The 21,237-nt window shown below is 41.7% G+C and overlaps 1 protein-coding gene across 1 annotated transcript in view; it reads left to right on the forward strand.

Annotated features, from left to right (window-relative positions):
• The window catches only part of BMPR1A (bone morphogenetic protein receptor type 1A), a 177,363-nt gene that overhangs the window by 144,045 nt on the left and 12,081 nt on the right, over nucleotides 1-21,237 (forward strand). Inside the window, exons 6-8 of the mRNA XM_081104823.1 lie at nucleotides 617-713; nucleotides 878-977; nucleotides 13,625-13,769. Coding sequence (XP_080960949.1) covers nucleotides 617-713; nucleotides 878-977; nucleotides 13,625-13,769 — 342 coding nt within the window. The remainder of the gene's footprint in view (nucleotides 1-616; nucleotides 714-877; nucleotides 978-13,624; nucleotides 13,770-21,237) is intronic.

The following is a 21,237-nucleotide window of genomic DNA, read 5'->3' on the forward strand; positions in this document are numbered from 1 at the left end:
CACCTCCCTCAGAGAGGTGCCGTCTGCACAGTGCTTTATGTTCTTTAAGCAGATATGTTTGGGAAGCTTAGCTCTTGCTACAAGTGACATGATTGTGGTAATTGAGGTTCCCAAGAACTTAAAACAGTTTTAAATCATCTGCTTTCTAAATGAGGCTGCAAAAAAATGACACTGTCACACTTATTTGTGGATTAAAAAATTGAAAAGACTAAAAGGTGATGGGCACTAAACTTTGTATCACTCTGAGACAACTTAGAAACGGTAAGTCCTAGTGAGGAGATCTCAGTGGAGTATTTTAACAGCAGCAGCAAGGGGGCCAATTAATGATTCTCTCTCATCGTTGATGTTTCTATCTCTTTCTCCCTCTTCCTTCCTCTCCGAAATCAATAAAATTGTATTTTAAAAATAAAAATAAAAACCATTTTATAGTCTTCACTACTATAAACTATTTCAGCACAAATTCTAATTTTTAACGATTTTTTTTTTTTTGCATATAAAATGTTCAGGTGCTTTTCACTCACTGAATTAGAAGTTATATTTTAATGAATATTTAATATTTTTCATTCTCAACTTAGTATATCAAATTATTTCTAATTTATCATTATTCTTCCTTTAGGATTCACCAAAAGCCCAGCTTCGCCGGACAATAGAATGTTGTCGGACCAATTTATGTAACCAGTATTTACAACCTACACTGCCCCCTGTTGTTATAGGTAAGTTAGTAAAGAAAAGCAGGATTACAATTTTCAGTAAAATATTTTCTCTGCTTTTAACAATATGCAAATTTTCTAAAATTTAACACTACAAGTGATTTTTTCTTTCAATAAGATGTGAGAAAAAGACAATGTGTTTATTCATTGTTTGCTTTCACTGGCAGGTCCGTTTCTGGATGGCAGCATTCGATGGCTGGTGGTGCTCATTTCTATGGCTGTCTGCATAATTGCTATGATCATCTTCTCCAGCTGCTTTTGTTACAAGTAAGATGATAATTATTTTGATGCAAAATATTTTGTTGAATAGTCGGTATAAATAGTTGTTCTTAAAGCCAGTGGGCAGAAATCGTCAATTGCTAACTGTAATTTAGAAGCCATTCCTTGTCTTCTCTGTTTGTCTCCTTAAATTAACTGTATTATACTTTTCTTTTTTGTCGTTGTTAATCCTTACCAGAGGGCTTTCCAGAGAGAGTGGAAGTGAGAGAGGAGAGACAGAGAGAGAGAAACATCAATGTGAGAGAATCTCATCGATTGGTTGCCTCCAGCACACACTCCGAATGAGGCCAGGGATCAAGCCCACAACCAAGGTAGGTGCCCTTGACCTGAATTGAACCCGAGACCCTCAGTCCACGGGCCAGTGCTGTATCCACTGAGCCAGAGCACTTTTTTTAGGTAAAAGAGGATCTCACTACCAATCATTTAATTAGACATAACTTTATACTTGTTATGTTCATGAGTAGTTATGATTTTCTTATTTATGGAATATTCAACTTTCTTATATCTGAATGTTTAAACCCAGTTCCACGAAACCAGTGATATTATTCTTTAGTTATTTGGGGCTTAAGAATTGTTTTACTCAGTCATGATTTCAGAAGAAGTTGTTAGAAGAGTAATAACAGGAAGGCACGAACTTCAAAAATGAAACATTATCTTACTGACATATAAATTCAGAGGGGTTAGTGGAACAGGTTATTAAACCCATAAATAGATACAACTATATAAGGAAATTTAGTATAAAGGCAACATTTCGGATCTTTAAGAAAAAGATGGATTAATAAGTAGACTTGGGAGTAGGTAGCTATATTGGGGGGAAAGTAAAGTTGAATCAATTCCCTACATGGAAATAAATTTTAATTAGATTGGAGCTAGATATATACAAATGAAATGATTAAAGTAAGAGGACAAACCATGGAGGAATTTTAAAAAATAATCTGAGAGGTTGAAGACCTTTGTGAGTCTGACACAAAATGTAGAAACAAACAATAAAATCCTTAGGCCACGGCAGGGGAGCTCAGTTGGTTAGAGCATCGTCCAGTCTCAATACACCAAGGTTGGGGCACATACAAAAATCAACCAATGAATGCACAAATAAGTGGAACAACAAATCGATGTCTCTCTCTCTCTCCCTCCCTTGCCCTTCCTCTCTCTGTAATAGCAGTAAATTTTAAAAAAATTTAAGCCCTTAAAATTAAAAAAGAAAATATTGATGGTGTCAACTACCCAAAAATAAAACTTTATTATGTGGCAGAAATCACCATAAACAATCAGAAGACGACTATCAGTGAAAAACATTGGCAACTCATATTTCAAAGAATGGATTTCTCAAATATAAAGAACTTATATAAGTCAGAAAGAAAAAACATCTAGCAAGTCCTTGGGAAAATAGGCCACAAAGATGAACATATGATTTATCCAAAAAGAAATACATGTGGCTCTTAAAATTAAAAGATGACTGAAGAACGCCCATAATATGAAAAATATAAATTAAAATCATACTGAGATTGTTTTCACCTATTATACTGGCAAGGATTTAAACGTTTGCTAGTCGGTCTTTGAGGTAAGAGGCAGCTTGGGCCTACTACTTACTTACTTTTGCTCCCCTGACCCAACAGCAATAGCTTTTAACTTCTTTGTCCAACTAGTACAAGGAGCACGGGAAGTAACAGCAAAATCTTTGGGACCTATGAAACATGTGGATGAATAGTGACTGCAGACATAAAATATTGTAATCCCAGGCTAGAAATTGATAGCCAGGAAGCAGCCAGTTTATACTATAGAATTCCCCAAGAAGCTCAGGAATTGGTAGTCCCAATTACCTGGAAGTGAAGCAGAGTGGTAGTAAAACCAAGAAAATTACTTAAAAGTCATTTTAGAAAGTCAGAGGCTGTGTTGGCTATCTAATACTGCATGAAGAAATCACTCCTAGCCCTAGCTGATTTGACTCAGTAGATAGAGCATCAAACCATGGACTGAAGAGTCCTGGGTTCATTTCTGATTAAGACATACATATAACCTCCGTTGCAGACTCGATCCCGGCCCTGGTTGGGGTGTGTGCAGGAGGCAACCAATGAATGTCTCTCTCACATCAATGTTTTCCTGTCTGTCTCTCTCTCAGTCTCTCCCCCTCCCTTCCACTCTCTAAGAATCAATGGGAAAATATCCTCCCATGAGGATCAACAACAAAAGCAATCACTCCTAAACTTGTTGGCTCAAAACAGCAGTTATTATCCCTCACTGTTTCTGTGGGTCAGGAATTGAGTGACTTGTCTGGTTGGTTCAGGATCCCACCTGAAGGCTGGGCTGGAGCTGGTAGAGCACCTCCCAAGGTGGCTCACCTCCAAGGCACAGAAGTTGGCAGGCTGCCGGGGTCCAACCCCAGCAGGTCCAGGGGTTCCCAAAGGCGTAGACGGAGTCGGCGAAGAAGGAAGGACACGGAGACAGTGTTCAGTTGATCAGCAGCCTAGCCAGGATCTCCAGCCAAGTTCTGGTCTGGATCTCCAGAGAGGTTCTGCTGTTTATTGTCTTGTTACATCCGTATTTATACCAGTTGATTTTAATCCTGTCAATTTCTATTACAAAGGTTAGGGCGTTTCTTACCTCCATTCCAGGGAGTAAAGATTATGTAGCTTAAGCATGATTGTTTGTAGTTAAAGTGATTAACTACCCGCCTGGCACTTAGTTAAGGCGTTTCATCCCCTCCCTAACTTCAGGGAAAAATCCCTACCTGGGAAAACAACCTTTCTTGGAGAGGTGACCTTGGTTAAAACACACAGTGCTAAGGGGAGCAAACATATTAAGAACAGTATGCTATATACGCCAGGTCCCTTGAAACATATGCTGTGCAGATGTTTCTATCCTGCAGCGACTGTGTCAAGCAGCAAGGATGGACCGGCTTCTGGCAGCAGGCGACCTTGTTCCTCTCTGGGAGCCTCTGCATAGAACTGCATGAGTCCTCGCAGCTGCCTCAGAGGCCTGCCTCCCTGCAGAGGGAGTGACCCGAGACCATGGAGGAAGGCAGGGCTGTTCGTGATACAGACCAGCGATTTTCCACGGGGCACAGCAAGAATGTTTACGCAGTACCTGACCATTTAGTCAGGCAAGGACCTCTTTTCTCTTAAGTTGTCAAATTGGAAATTGACAGCAGCCAACACAATAGCCATTTGGTGTGAATGAATCAGACTTACTGTTCCGAGCCAGCTCAGTCAAGGGTTCGAAAGCCTGAGTGAGGGTGGCAAATGGATGAAGAAATGACAAAGAGAATAAGCTGGGTCTAGGTCAGTGATGGTGAACCTATGACGTGTGTCAGAGGTGACACGCAAACTCATTTTTTTGGTTGATTTTTCTTTGTTAAATGGCATTTAAATATATAAAATAAATATCAAAAATATAAGTCTTTGTTTTACTATGGTTGCAAATATCAAAAAATTTCTATATGTGACACGGCACCAGAGTTAAGTTAGGGTTTTTCAAAATGCTGACACGCCGAGCTCAAAAGTTTGGCCATCACTGGTCTAGGTAGATCTTCGTGTGCTTAGCTGAGGCCACAGAGAGAGATCCAGAGGCAAGCTGAGCCTTTATTTTATAGCCAGAGGTAAACAAAGAAGTGGTCACCATAGTTACAATGTTCTTGTAAGTTTCACTTGTTTTGGCAGCCCATTAGCTTCCCAGATAAGATCTTATAAGGTCAAGCCTAATTATGCTAAGAGGACTGTGCCCTCTAAACTGGGACTTGTTTGTGGCTTTGCTAACAGGTCGGTCAAAGGCTTAACCCTATTGCCACGCCCTACAACTTATATCAAATTTTTTTTTTCAGATCAGCAAAAAATGTAACATTTTTTGGTGTGCCACAGAATTTTAGTAATTAGTTTATGCACCATGAGATGGAAACAGTTGGAAATCGCTGGTCTTAACGCAGAAGTCCATCCTCACTTCTGCCATGTCCTGCTGGTCCCTGGGCCAGGCCTGTGCACTGTGGAGGGAGGTCAGCATGGCATGCGTCCCGGGTGAGGATCTTCACAGGCCTCAGACATCGAGCTCCCTGCTCCTATTCTGAATAACTCGTGACTTCCCCTACCATCTCCCCAACAGAAGGCTAGAAGTGTATTCTCCGAAAGAACAAAAGTAAGGTTCTCAACTGTGGAACCCTGCTATGGAGGGTGAGGTATTATAGTGAAAACACGGAGGTCACGTGAACATTTTGTACTGATTAGTGGGCCCTCAACCCTCCCAGAACCCCATCACCAGGCTTGTACCCGCAAGACAACACATGGGAAGATTCTTCTCAGGGAAATCCATGTAGCCCAGGAGAAAACCTAGCCATGCTGACATGAGCGTCCCATGAAGTGGCCAGGGCAGATGACCGTCCAGGGAGGCCCTCACACTAAGCTGCCCCTTGGGCAGTGAAGGACTTTGGTCCCTGAGAAGCAGGGAACAAGCGAGGTGAGTGATGGTTGCCCGGCATCCGGCATGAGAGCTCTGGCTTTAGGACACAGGAGAAGCCCTAGCAGCCCTGCAGTCTGGATGGAGGGATCGCGGAGAGGTGGGTAGCACAGCTTGGAGCTCACAGCACAGAGCTGGAGAGGAGAGCCTTGCAGAGAGGCTGGAGACCCGCAGAAGGTTCCTGTGAAGTATGCAGCCGAGTCTTGATCAGCGAGTACAGATGAGGAAACGATGCAAGGCTGGGAATCGGGTCTGTCCCACCAGCTCTGAGGCTTGAAAGCCCACCGTTCCCCAGGCACTGGTTCGATCCTGAGAGGGTCTGGCCTCAGTATTGGGGAGTAAGTGGACCTACACTGAAAGTGGCTCTGGTCCTACCTCAGAAACAAGACCCGAAAGGATCGGGCCTTTTTCAGGTAGCTGCGTTCTCAAATGAAGCCCAAGAGCATGTGCACAGTTACAGAAATGGCCAGCACCCCACAAGTAAAACCAGTATCTGCTACTCAGTCAAAGATGGCCAGCCATGCAAAAAGCGGGGAATACAACCTAGAATGAGAGGACATTAGCAGTCAGTACCACTGACCCAAAGTTTAGGATTAGCAGACAAGGGCATTAAAACAGTTATTATAATTGCATTTAGAGACATAAAAGATATTTAAAAAGATCCAACTCAAACTTTAGGAAATGAACTCTATTATAGTACCTGAGTTGAATTGTATAGTGGGTGAGATTAATGGCAATGAGCATGAAGACAACAATAGATATTAACAAACATTTAAAAAGAACTCCAGCCCTGACCTGTGTGGCTCAGTGGATAGAGCTTTGGCCCACAGACAGAAGGGTCCCAGGATCGATTCCAGTCAAAGGCACGTACCTCAGTCGCAGGCTCGATCCCTGGCCCTGGTCAGGCTATGTGCGGGAGACAACCAATCCATGTGTGTCTCTCACATCGATGTTTCTCTGTGTGTTTGTCCCCCTTCCTTATACTCTCTCTAAAAATCAATGGAAAAATATTATTGGGTGAGTATTAAGAACAATAACAACAAAACTTAAAAAACTAAGTACTATTGAGCTGTGGTACTTCAAACCGGCATGTGTGTGTGTGCACAACACACACACACACACACACACACACACACACACACACTGATCCTTTAGGTTCCCTTTATAGTTTTAAACTATTACAGAGAATCTAATGACTGCTCTGTGTGTTTAACTTTTGAATTTTATGTGCTAGATTTATTTACTTAAAGACCAGTTATTGAGTAGAGATTAGTAATTTAATGAATCATTTACATTTAGCTCAATTTTAACAAGACACAAATTTGTATCTATAGCAAGCCATAAAAGATAAAAGTTAAAGAGGGGTATATATTACTACATGTTGAGATTACTCGTTTATATATTTCATTAATATTTTCACTTTTTTTCTGGTAACTCTTGTTCCAATCCAGAAAAATTTGCAAATTTATTCTTCTTGAATCTGACTTACATTCATGATAATATAGTCCTCAAAATCAGTACCTTTTCCAGAACCTCCTCTCTAGCTGTCACCTCCTTTCATTCTGGAGTAGCTCTCATTTCTGTTCCATCTGGCAGCTCTTTGTACTTTCCTCTGACGTGGAATTCCTATCATTTTTGTAAGCAATTTCTTTTACCTTAAAAAACTGGGTAGAGCCCATGATCCACACCTAAAGCATTTACTACGTCCACCTAACATTTTTTCATTTGCTTACTTGTTTATAATCATTTGCCTAAAGTCTGCCTTTCCCATTGTACAGGAACCTCAGTGATAGCAGAGGTTAACTTGTTCATTGACAGTGATGATGGCTAGCTGATAAATGACCACTTTTCTGTTTAAGTATTAAGAATGAACGTAGTGGCCGAAACCGGTTTGGCTCAGTGGATAGAGCGTCGGCCTGCGGACTGAGGGGTCCCAGGTTCGATTCCGGTCAAGGGCATGTACCTGGGCTGCGGGCACATCCCCAGTGGGAGATGTGCAGGAGGCGGCTGATCGATGTTTCTCTCCCATCGATGTTTCTAACTCTCTATCTCTCTCCCTTCCTCTCTGTAAAAAATCAATAAAATATATTTAAAAAAAAAAAAAAAAGAATGAACGTAGTGGCCCTGGCCTGTGTGGCTCATTTGAAGTGGTAATAAATACTTGAAGTGGTTGAGTGCCGACCCATGCACCCAGATGTCGCCGGTTCAATTCCCAATCATGGCACATGCCCGGGTTGCAGGCTCGATTTCCAATGTGGGGTGTGTAGGAAGCAGCCAATCAATGATTCTCTCTCATCGTTGATGTTTCTATCTCTCTGCCTCTCCTTTCCTCTCTCAAATCAATAAAAATATATTTAAAAAATAATAATGAACATGATGAATTGGTGTGTCTCTATCTTTGGCACACAGTAGATACTCATTAAGTTTTGTTGATCATCATCAACCTCCCCTTGACCCAGAATGTGTGCTTAACAGCAGTATCACAGATTAATTTATCAGATACAAAGTCCACTTCCAGCTTTATAATAGGCCCAACATGCTCACTGCCATTAGAGGATATCACAGTCCCACTCAGTTCAGTATGAAAAATGCATTATTTTGAAACTAAAGTAATTGCAAAAAATATTTCTAAGTAATGTTCCATATAATAAGAAGGATGATAAACATTTATTGTGTACCTAAAAAAGAAGCTGCAAATCAGCTTTAAAGTGATAAAAATTAAGAAAAAAGACCTTTATATTCGTGTTCATTTTTATCATTTTCAGCATCCTCCATTTATTTGTTTAGTTCCAAGTTTTAGGTCCAAGTTTTCATTTGATGTGCTCCTTCTGTCTGAAGAACTTCCTCTTAATTTCTTGCATGTAGGTCTACTGGCCACTGGAATTCCTTATCTTCTGGTTTACATGGTTTCTTTCATAATTCTCATCTTTGGTCCACTGTATGTAATTTTTTTCATGGTTTCTTCTAAGGTTTTTTTCTTCTCTTTGGTTTTAAACAATTTGACTACAATATATTAAGGATATGTGTGTTTCTTTTTTGGTATTTACTGTCATTTGAGACTCACTGAGCTTATTGAATGTATGGCTTGGTGTCTTTCATTATTTTGCAAAATTGCTATCTATTATCACTTCAAATACTTTGTTCCTTTAGCTGTCTCTTCTTTTGAGACTCTGGTTACACATATTTTATATTACTTGATATTATCCCACAGCTCTTTTATTCTGTATTGAGTTTTTCTCATTCTTATTCCTCTTTGGGGTTTTTTTATTTCAGATAATTCCTGTTCTGTTTTCAAGTTAGCTAGTTTTTATTTTCCTCAACTGTGTCCATTCTCTGACGAGTCTGTCACAGGAATTCTTCATCTTTGATATTATGTTTTATTTCTAGCCATTCCATTTGACTCTACCAATTTCTCTGCTGAAAATTCCCATCTTTTGAAAAGGCTTGTCCCCTTTTTCTGCTAGGTGCTTTGCCATTTTAATTGTGGTTATTTTAAGGAACCTGTTCAACGTGAGTCATCTCAGGCTGGTCCTATTTATTGATGGCCTTGCCTCCCGACAGTGGTCTGCTTTTCCTTGCTTCATAACTTTTGATTGAATGTTGTACATCATGTTTAGAATAATAGACTGAGATTTAAAATACACACACACCTGAAAACGGGCATGCCTCTTCTCTTGACATGAGTGTTTTGGGTTGTGAGTCAGTTGGTTAAGAGGTGAATAGGCCTTGGGCTTTGTCTAATGTTTGGGCCCGTGCCTTCAGTGCATCACAGGTTTCACACGCCCTTGGGGCAGACGGTCTGATGTTATGTTCTGCTTGGGGCTGGGGTTTGGGTGTAGGGGCTTTTCTCTGTTTCCGCTAACCCACTCTGCCTTTGCTGCACACCTGCCCACAGCAAGGCTCTCTCTCATCCTTTGGCTCTCTGTCAGAGTCGCCTCTGTTCCTCATGGTGTGGGGCACAGGTGGAAAGGGGCGGAGGGAATGCCTGGTCCTCCGGGCAGGCTTCTGTGTTGCTAGACCTTAAGGAGATGTTCTTAGAGTTCTGACCTTTCCTCAGCATCAGTGGCTCTTTGTCTGGTGGGAGCAGGGAAATGTATCCTACACATTTCCTAGAGGCAGCAGGGTTTGCTTCTACTCTTTCCCAAAATTAGTGAATCTTGGCCTGTGTCCTAAAGGTGGAGTAGGGGGAGGGTTTGCAGGAAAGCAAAAAATAACCATGGTATACAGTGAGATCCATGTGTGGACAGAGTTTACCTAGTCCTCGGTATGGAGACATTGAATGCTGACCTGAACAAGTACTGTGCTTATGACCATTTTTGGGAGGATCTAAGGATAAAAGTATTTCTGTTTGTGGAAGGGCTGAGGGTATTAAATGTTGAGTTAAATCCTCATCTTCTACAGTTTGAAGTCAGTAGTTAAAGCCTAAGACTGAAAAACTGAAAATGTCAGCATAAGCATGTTATTTAGAAACTAGTGGCCTGGTGCACGAAATTCGTGCACATTAAAAGGGAATTAATTAGAGGAAATATTTTAATATTGCTATTTGCCCTTTCTCTATAATAGAAGTGTCAGAGATAAAAGAAAATTAGTAAAATGTATATGAAAATCTCCCTCCTGTTAGAGTCTGGGGCTCAACGCAGGACCTAGAGTCAAGTCCCTGCCCACCACCCGCATGCACTTCCAAAACACAGGAGACCCAGACCTGGCCGGCCCCACCCTAGTCAAGCCACTCCAGGTAGGGGGCGCAGTCTCAGGTCCCCTAGCCCAGCGCTAGGTCGGGGGCACAGCCTCAGGTCCCTCAACCCAGCACCGGGTGGGAGGCACAGCCTCAGGTCCCCCATCAAGCCCCACCGGGCGTGGGGCACAGCCTGAGGTCCCCCGGCCCGGTGCTGGGGCGTGGGGCGCAGCCTGAGGTCCCCCGGCCCGGCGCTGGGGCGTGGGGCGCAGCCTGAGGTCCCCCGGCCCGGTATTGGGGCAGGGGGCGCGGCCTGAGGTCCCTTGTCCTGGCCAGGCGCCATGCAGCCTCAGGTCCCTGCTCTCTGGTCATGACATTACGGTGTCCAGGCTAACTTGCGTATTCCTCTATTATATAGATAGATAATGAGGTAAATGTGAAGCAAATCAGCTTAGAAAAGTTGAAAATGTTTGATTTCCAGAAGTGCAGAATGGATGGGAAAGGATAAGATGAGATGGGTAGGAACTGTTGTTTGGTTACTAAGCCACAGAGAACTGCAATGAGTCCTCACGTAATGTCCATAGGTTCTGTGACTTGTACGTGAAACAAAGTATAATTAAATCAGCTTTACCAAAGACTAATTGATATAAAAAAGAGTTAAGTTCCTGTGGCATCTCATCAATGCTACAATGAAACGTTATTTGAGGACCTGCTATATATAACTTAAAAATAGACAAATAGAGAAAGAACTTTGATAAAATTAAAAACAGTGTTCTAAACGTTTTATAACAAGGGTGTGGATGAGAGTGTGCGGAAATGGGCACTTTCATACAGTGGTGGAGAGATAATAACTGGTGTAGCCTTCAAGTCAGTAGAGCATTCCATCAAAATTCCAAATTCAGTTCTAACTTGTACTGCAGATATGCCGGAAATGTTTTTCATTTCAGCCGTGTGCGGAGTAAGACCGTTAGGATGGGAAAAGGCCTTTCTTTCTTTGCTTATGAGACGCACCTGGCAATTAAACCCCAAGATTGTTAGCTCCTCTAATTCAGACAGCTGAGGGACAAGATAAGCTATAAACGATCTAAATATTACCAGTAAGGGAGTGGTTAACAGGCCTATGATGAAATACCGTTTAGCCCTTGAAGAAAACAGGGGCCATTTATGCATTGCTGTGGGGTGACCCCCAGAGAGAAAGCGAAGTGAGAAGCAGGATGAGCTACACCACCATTTCTGGAGGGAAAAAGAGCCAGGGGCATGGGCATGGGCCCCAATGTGTGTGTTCTTGTTCGAGTATCATGTCTCCAGAAGGTCACCTAAGACACTGGAACTAGTTCTAGTTCTAGGTCCTTCTCGGAGATGAAGCCGGGGTCCTAGGGATGGCGGGAGGAAGCTTTCTCACTGTGCACCCTTTTGTGCCTTTTGAATTTTAAACCATTTGAGTCAGTTACCCATATTAAGTTATAAATATAAAATTATAAAAATGGTTAAATATGTTCATATGGTAAATAATTTAATTTGATTTATTCTCAGATTTTTGTTCTGTACTATAAGTTCCAAATGGATTAAAGGACTAGTGAGAGAATCTCAATTTTTAAACCTTGAAAATGTATTTATGACATTAGAGGTTGGGAAGGTTGTCTTAAATAGGACACAAAAGCATATATCAAAAAAGAGGAAAGTTTGATGAATTTAATTTGACAGCATTAAAATTAAAAACTGACATAAAACACCATAAATGGAATGATATGACAATGTCAACCGAGAGAAAACTGTTATAACACATAATTATCAAAGATTAAAGAATTATGAATTAATCAGAAAAAAACAGATAAATCACCCCAATTGAATAATGTGCATAAACCATGAATAGGCACTTCAGTGAAAAACAGAATTCCAGCCTCCCTCATAATCAAACAGAAACAAGTTACTGTTTGTTTCATAGCCCTCTGGCGAAAGCCAGAACTGTGGCAGTTCCGGTTTAGGGTGGAACGTGGGTGGTGGGCTTTGGGAGATGGCACGCTTGGTGGAAGTATAAAGGAGAGCAATTTGGTGGGTGTCAAAACTGAAAGTATGGTATGTGTCCCTTCAAGAAATGTTATGCATCTGCACAAGAGACAGGCCCAGGAATGGTTTTTATAGCCCTGTTTATATTAACAAACTTTTGGAAATAACCAAAATATGGCAGCAGAGTAAGTTGTAGCAAATTCATAAGCGAATTACTAAGTGCCCTTTAAATTATTTCCCTGTCAGAATAGTAATGACTAGACCGTGCATTTCTGATTTGGCCTCTGGATTTAGATCCTAGCTTCTCCTCTTGGCCAGCTGTGCCATTTAGCAGATGAGCCTGGGGGCCACTGGTCGCTCATTGTAAAATGGGAATGTAGTGCTTACCTCTTAGGAGTTTTGTAAAGATGGAGTCGCAGAATAATGCCTGACACACGGCTTCAAAAAAATGAGCTGTTCTTTTAATAACTATCAACATGAATAAATATGTAAAACATGAGGGTTGTTTTGTTTTTTACTCAAAAGCAAGGTATAAATTATTACTACAACAGGCCATGTATGTAAATTTGTATCCAGAGAAACAATGTTGTTTATGAATACATACAGTTATGGTAAAAGTATAACTACATTATTGGAAAGATACGATCACTTCTAGGATAGAACTTGTTAGGAGTACAGGAGGGCAGTGGAGTTACCAGAGAAATGGTTGGAGCTTCAGATATTCCTAATGTTTATTTCTTTTCAATAGATCTAAAATAATTATAGTATTTAATATTTATTAAATGTAAATGGTATACACAGTGTCAAATCTCTACCTTCCTATATGTTTGAAATATTTCATAATTTGAAATTTTAAAAAGAGAAGCCTTCAAAAATATCAGAGTGAATGAAGAGGACTTGTTTGGTTTCTTTTCCATACACTTCTTTTTCCTTTTTAAAAAAATGGAAATATATTTATTCATTTTGATACATAAATGAACTAGTATACTTACAAATTCAAATGAAAATACTTGTGTAAAGTAGAAAGTTTATATTCCTACATCCCCAGAAGGCAGACATGCCAAATTTCCTGGGCTGAGTCATTCCTTCAGCAGAGGACATCTTTCCCACAGATATCTGCCTTGCCTGGGGGTAAGACAGTTGACCCACCCTATTGGAAAACACCTTGCCCTGAGGCCACTTAAAGAGATTAAAAATAACAATTCGCCTTAGTTAAAACTTGCTATATATCCTTTCTGAACTTTGTAGACATATATATATCTGTAATTTAAAACTTTGTGGAGTCACATCAACATGCTATTTTTTTTATTTGGCTTTCCCACTTGTCCCAGCAGCACTCAGGTTAGAATGGCAGAACCACTTCTGGAGGTTCTGTTGGGAGTGGCATGTTATCCTGGGCTAAAGCTAATTTTGATATGATCCTGTCTGAAGGAAGGATAATGCTGTTGACAACCTTTAAATTTTATAGTTTTAGGATTTTAATGTAGATTATTTTCTGCTTTTTGAAAAGACATTATTGCAAGAGCATCTCAAGCAGACGTCGTTACAATCGTGACTTGGAGCAGGATGAAGCGTTTATCCCCGCGGGAGAGTCCCTGAAAGACCTCATTGACCAGTCGCAGAGCTCTGGCAGCGGCTCCGGGCTGCCTTTGCTGGTAAGACGGGCATCTGTGGAAGCAGAGTCCTCACTGGGTAATGGGGCGTGGTCACAGCAGGGTGATGTGATGTGGTCACGACAGGGTGACAGGATGATGGGCATGGTTACAATTGGTGCCTGGTCATGACAGGCTTGGGAGCATGACTGCACATGTATTTTCCTTCTTAGTTAGACAGATGGCTGCAGTAATACGAGATGAAATTAGTCAAAAATAAGAAATATGAAACAAGGAAAATAGGCAAGTAAGGTTAGGAAAGGAAGTGTGGTCATGGAATGGTACATAAGTGCTGGAGTTAGCTTGCAAGCTTTGCTTTAACAGCCATTCTGAAGGCAAATCAGGTGTGTGACTCCTCGACTATTCCAATTCTGAACTCAAAAGTAAGTTTCTCCCACAGACCTTCACAGAGAAGACACTTCCCACAATGCAATACCATATATGAGTAATTATAAGAGGGTTATATGTAAGGAAATACTCAAGGTTAGGGATCGAGAGGACCCTTAAGATAAACACCAGATATTCAGGTAGATATTTGTTTAATTACACTTGTTTAAATACATTTAGCTCTCACTTAACTGAACTAAATAATTTCTGTAATTGAATTGGAAAGGTAAAGTAAAATGGTCTTTATATACAAACAGCATGATTGTGTAAAAAACCTCAAGGATGATACCATAAAGCTAAGACAACCAATAAGTGAGTCCATCAGAATACAAGGTCATTCTACAAAAATTACTGAATTCATGTACACTGGCAAAAAAAAATAATTAGGAATTAAAATTATAAGCTGTATCACTAGAAGTAGCATTAAAAAAGTTAAATATTTTGCAAGAAGCTTACCAAAATTATATAAGACCTGTACGTTGAAAATTAGAAAACATTGCCAAAACAAATCAACACAGTCCTAAATAAGTGAAGATGTATATCCTGTCTGTGAGTCAGTATTAAGATGTCAGTTTTCGCCAAAACCAGTTTGGCTCAGTGGATAGAGCGTCGGCCTGCGGACTCAAGGGTCCCGGGTTCAATTCCGGTCAAGGGCATGTACCTGGGTTGCGGGCACATCACCAGTGGGGGGTGTGCAGGAGGCAGCTGATCGATGTTTCTCTCTCATCGATGTTTCTGACTCTCTATCTCTCTCCCTTCCTCTCTGTAAAAAATCAATAAAATATATTTAAAAAAAAAAAAAAACAGTTTTCCTAAAATTGATGAGCTGACTCTGACATTTAATATGGAAATATAAAGGACCAAAAGAGCCAAAACAACTTTGACAAAGAAGAACAAACAGGATTCATGGCCTGATTTCTGGACTTAGTGTAAAGCCATGTAACCACCATGGTGCTGCATAAAGATAAGGGGTGGGGAGTGTCAGTGAACGGCATGGAGAGCCCGGAAGTGGACATGCACATATGTAACCAACTGATGTGGGTGCCAGAGTAATTCAGTGGGAGAAAGACCGTCTGTGCAACATAGTACAGGAAAAATTTGGCATCTGTTTGCTGTAAAGTGAATCTCAATCTTTACCTTACTCCATACACAAAATTACCTTGAAATGGATCAAAGGCCTAAATGCAAAAGTTGAAGTATAAAACCTTTACAAGGAAATGTTTCAGAAAATCATTGTGACCCTTGAGTTGAGCACAGATTTCTTAGGAAATCAAAAGGCGTGAAGCAGTTTTCAAGATGATAAATTGGGCTTTCTCAAAATGTAAGACTTGTCTTATTTAGAAGACACTGTTAAGAAAATTAAAAAATAAATCACAAATTTGTGTTGCAGAATATAATATATAAAGCACTTTTACAACTCAGTAATAAGACAATTTCATTTTTTTTAATGGACAAAAGAGTTGAATAGACACTTCTCCAGAGAAGATATGAGAATGGCAAATAAGCATATGAAAGGATAGCATCATTGGGGAAACGCAAAGTAGCACAATAAGATGCTACTGCACATCCACAAATATGGCCAAGACTGTGGATGTCAACGGGCAGTCTCAACATTGCTGATTAAAATGCAAAATAGAAATATCCACAGGGATTAAAAATGGCAACAGAACAAAAACCAAGATGGCGGCATAGGTAAACACTGGAAATTGCTGCCTCTCACAACCACTTCAAAAATACAAATAAAAGACAAAACCGACATCATCCAGAACCACAGGAAGGCTGGCTGAGTGAAAATTCTACAACTAGAAGGAAAGAGAAAAGCACACTGAGACTCAGAGGAGGTGCAGAAGTAAAGTGCAGAGGTACGGAGATGCATGCAGAAAGGGCTGGCAACTGAGGACACAGTTGTCTTTTTCAATCGGGAGGAATTGCTCTGAACTCCAATTCCGGGAGAATCTCTGGGGACCAAGACTCATACAGGGAGAAACTGGACTGTCTGGCATCAGTCGGAACTCGAGGGTGACTTTCTCTCAGAGGTGCTTGCAGCGATTACTGGGGGACACTGAGATGTGGGCCCTCTTAGGGTAGGACTGAGGATCTGCCATAGCTGTTTGCTCCGCCCTGTTGATTCCCTGAGACCCCGCCCCACCCAAGCTGTGCACAGAGGCTTTTGCATATGAAAGGCCTGGCCCTTTGCAAACTGAATATTACCTAACAAACTGCAGCTGGGTCAGAGAGACCCAGAACTTCCAAAAAAAAGGCCCAAGGCCCCACAGCACCTTGCATTGCTTCACAGCTGGGCCTCATCTGGTCACCTGCAAATCCCAAACAAAGAAGAGGAATCTGCAGCTTTCTCTGTAGCTCCTGCTGGGTAGCCTCAGGCAGAGGCTAAATTAGCACCTCCTTAGAGATCCAAGAGCCAGTGGTCAGAGTGGGACCATCCAGATTACAACTCCTCAGATCCATAAAGGACACACTCGGGGCAGACTCTGTGAGCACCGAAGCCCCACGGAAGCAAGTCTTGCACCTGAAGGGTGTCTTCAGCACAGAAGTTCTCCCACTGTAGACACAGCTGATTCTCACAACCAATTGGCCTGGAGGTCAAATCCTCCCAGTGATGCCAACTACAATCAAGGCTTAACTACAACAAGACTGTGCACACAGCCCACAAAGGGGTGCACCCAGAGTGTCCACCTCAGGTAATTGGGGAGGCTGAACCACTGGGCCCTATAGGACACCTAGCACAGAAAGCCACTCTATCAACACAGGGAAGCATAAAAAATGCGGAGACAAAGAAACAAGTCACAAATGACAGAAATGGAGGAAAGCAAACTACTGGATATAGAGGTCAAATCAATCTTATAAGGTTTTTCAAGAATTTTCTAGAAATCGCCGATAAATTTAGTGAGACCCTCGAGGATATGAACAAGGACCAACTAGAAATTAAGCATACACTGACTGAAATAAAGATTATACAGAGATCCAACAGCAGACTAGAGGATTGCAAGAATCAAGTCAAAGATTTGAAATACGAAGAAGCAAATACCACCCAACCGGAAAAATAAAAAGAAGAATCCAGCATATGAAGATAGTGTAAGGAGCCTCTGGGACAACTTCAAGCATACCAACATCCAAATTATGGGGGTGCCAGAAGAAGAGAGAGAGCAAGATATTGAAAACCTATTTGAAGAAACAATGACAGAAAACTTCCACTACCTGGTGAAAGAAATAGACTTACAAGTCCAGGAAGCGCAGAGAACCCCAAACAAAATGCCAAGAGCAAAAGACAAAGAGAGACTCTTAAAAGCAGCAAGAGAAAAAAAGTCAGTTACCTACAAGGGAATACCCATACAACTGTCAGCTGATTTCTCAACAGAAACTATGCAGACCAGAAGGGAGTGGCAAGAAATATTCAAAGTGATGAATAGCAAGAACCTACAACCTAGATTACTTTACCCAGCAAAGCTATCATTCAGAATTGAAGGTCAGAGAAAGAGCTTCACAGATAAGGAAAAGGTAAAGGAGTTCATCACCACCAAACCAATATTATATGAAATGCTGAAAGGTATCCTTTAAGAAGAGGAAGAAGAAAAAGGTAAAGATACAAATTATGAACAACAAATACACATCTATCAACAAGTGAATCTAAAAATCAAGTGAATAAATAATCTGATGAACAGAATAAACTGGTGATTATAATAGAATCAGGGGCATAGAAAGGGAGTGGACTGACTATTCTCAGGAGTGGGGGGAAGGGGTGTGGGGGGTGCGGGAAGAGACTGGACAAAAATCGTACACCTATGGATGAGGACAGTGAGGGGAGTGGCAAGGGCAGAGGGTGGGGTGGGAACTGGGTGGAGGGGAGCTATGGGGGGGGGGAACAACTGTAATAATCTGAACAATAAAGATTTTTTTTATTTATTTTTTTTATTAAATCTTTATTGTTCAGATTATTACATTTGTTCCTCTTTTTTCCCCCCCATAACTCCCCTCCTCCCATTTCCCGCCCCACCCTCCGCCCTCACTCCCCACCCACTGTCCTCATCCATAGGTGCACGATTTTTGTCCAGTCTCTTCCCGCATCTCCCACACCCCTTTCCCCCCCAAGAATGGTCAGTCCATTCCCTTTCTATGTCCCTGATTCTATTATAATCACCAGTTCATTCTGTTCATCAGATTATTTATTCACTTGATTCTTAGATTCACTTGTTGATAGATGCATATTTGTTGTTCATAATTTGTATCTTTACCTTTTCCTTCCTCTTCCTCTTCTTAAAGGATACCTTTCAGCATTTCATATAATATTGGTTTGGTGGTGATGAACTCCTTTACCTTTTCCTTATCTGTGAAGCTCTTTATCTGACCTTCAATTCTGAATGATAGCTTTGCTGGGTAAAGTAATCTTGGTTGTAGGTTCTTGGTATTCATCACTTTGAATATTTCTTGCCACTCCCTTCTGGCCTGCAAAGTTTCTGTTGAGAAATCAGCTGACAGTCATATGGGTATTCCCTTGTAGGTAACTGAGTTTCTTTCTCTTGCTGTTTTTAAGATTCTCTCTTTATCTTTTGCTCTTGGCATTTTAATTATGATGTGTCTTGGTGTGGTCCTCTTTGGATTCCTTTTGTTTGGGGTTCTCCGCACTTCTTGGACCTGTAAGTCCATTTCTTTCACCAGGTGGGGGAAGTTTTCTGTCATTATTTCTTCAAATAGGTTTTCAATATGTTGCTCTCTCTCATCTTCTGACACCCCTATAATTCTGATGTTGGTACGCTTGAAGCTGTCCCAGAGGCTCCTTACACTATCCTCGCATTTTTGGATTCTTTTTTCATTTTGCTTTTCCGGTTGGGTGTTTTTTGCTTCCTCGCATTTCAAATCATTGACTTGATTCTTGCGCTCCTCTGGTCTGCTGTCGGGAGTCTGTATAATATTCATTATTTCAGTCCGTGTATGCTTAATTTCTAGTTGGTTCCCCAATATAACATCGAGGGTCTCATTAGTTTTCTTGTAGATCTCATTAAGTTTATCGGCGGCTTCTAAACAGTTCTTGAGAGACCTTAAAAGTGTGGTTCTGAACTCTATATCTTCCATTGACAATTTTGTCCTGTTTCTTTGTCTCCGCATTTTGTTATGCTTCCTTGATGCACCCCCTAGTGGTCTTTGTGCGCAGTCTTATACTTAAACCTTGATTGTTGTAGCTAATACCAGGGAGGGTTTGACCTCCAGGCCAAGTGGCTATGAGAATCAGCTGTGTCTGCAGTGAGAGAACTTCTGTCCTCTAGGGAGGTGCTAATCTAGCCTTTGCCTGAGGCTATCCGGCAAATGCCTCTGTGCAGGGCTTGGGTGGGGCGGGTCGCACAGGATCAACAGGGTGGGCCAGAGAGAGCAGTTATGGCGGCTCTCAGTCCTGTCCCCAGGGGCTCTGCCTCTCTGAGTCCCAGCACCCGCTGCAAAGCTCGGAGAGAAAGCTGCACTCGCTCTGACCGAAGCCAGACAGTCCCGCTTCTCCCGTTTGAGTCTGGGTCCCTAAAGACTCGCCTGTATCTGGAGCTCAGAGTCTGCTACTCCCTCCCGATTGAAAACGCCAACCGTGCCCTCCACTGCCAGCCCGCTCCGCGCACTCCGCACCTCAGAATTTGACTTCAGCACTGCGCCTCCTCTGAGTGTCTGTATGCGTTTCTCTTTCCTCCTAGTTGTAGGACTTCCACTCAGCCAGCGTTCCTGTGGTTCTGGGTGATGTCCGTTCCGTTTTTTAGTTTCACTTTTGAAGTAGTTGTTCAAGGCAGCAAACTCCGGCGTTAACCTATGCCGCCATCTTGGTTCTCCTGAACAATAAAGATTTAATTTTTAAAATAATGGCAACAGAATAGGAGGATGCTACATGGACATTCTCCCAGGGACAAGCTGGAATTACAACTGAAATATGGAAAGGCTTCCTGAATAATTAATGGAAAACTCGCAGAAGAGAACCCTGATACCCAAGGACCGAAAGTGGAGACGCATAGAGACTGGTAGAAGGGGCAGAGGCGAGAAAGGGCTGGCTGGGCTCCCACAGTCGGCAACTGAAGTCCCGGAGAGATATCTCAGTTGTGGGGAGTTGCCACTGAGAACTCTGGGATCTAACCCTCAAGCTAGGCTCCCCAGCAGAGAACACCAGAACTGAGAAGGGTACCCAAGTGACATCTCTCTGTGAAAAGCAGTGGGGTGCTGTCTGCCAGGGAGTGGCAGCTGAAAGTTCAGGAACCGTTTTAAAGGGCCAATGCACAAAAATTCCCTGTGGAGCCACCCATCTTGTACTCTGGCAGAGGCAGGGTGAAGTGGACTGCAGCTGTGAGAGCAGAACCCAGGATTGGGGACTTGGGGGATAGAGCTCAGAAGGCAGACACCCCAAGTTTCCTGTGCTGAGTCATTCCTTCATGCAGCAGAGGACATCTTTCCCACAGAGACATCTGCCTTGTCTGGGGGGAAGACAGTTGACCCACCCTATTGGAAAACACCTTGCCCTGAGGCCACTTAAAGAGATTAAAAATAACAATTTGTCTCCAGGCAGAAACAACTGCCCCACCCTGTTGGAAAAAAACCTCTTGCCACACCTGAGGACGATTGCCTGGGGCAATTCAAGTCGGAATCCTATTAGTCTGTAGACAGAGGCTGTCTCTGGAAGCTTTGAGTCTTTGCCTAATCCAATTAGTCAGAAACAGCCTTTAATACTGTCCTGCACTAGAGATTGAGAGGTGTAGAGGATCTACCTAATACATAATCACAAACCCAAACAGAGAACCAGAATGAAGAAACAAAGAAACAATCCCCAAATGAAAGAACTAGTGAATTCTCTAGAACAGTGGTCCTCAACCTTCTGGCCCTTTAAATACAGTTCCTCATGATGTGACCCAACCATAAAATTATTTTCGTTGCTACTTCATAACTGTAATTTTGCTACTGTTATGAATCGTAATGTAAATATCTGATATGCAGGATGTATTTTTATTGTTACAAATTGAACATAAAGGATAGTGATTAATCACAAAAACAATATGTAATTATATATGTGTTTTCCGATGGTCTTAGGCGACCCCTGTGAAAGGGT

Source organism: Myotis nattereri (assembly GCF_964212035.1).
Source record: "Myotis nattereri genome assembly, chromosome: 13".
Taxonomy (NCBI): Eukaryota; Metazoa; Chordata; class Mammalia; order Chiroptera; family Vespertilionidae; genus Myotis; species Myotis nattereri.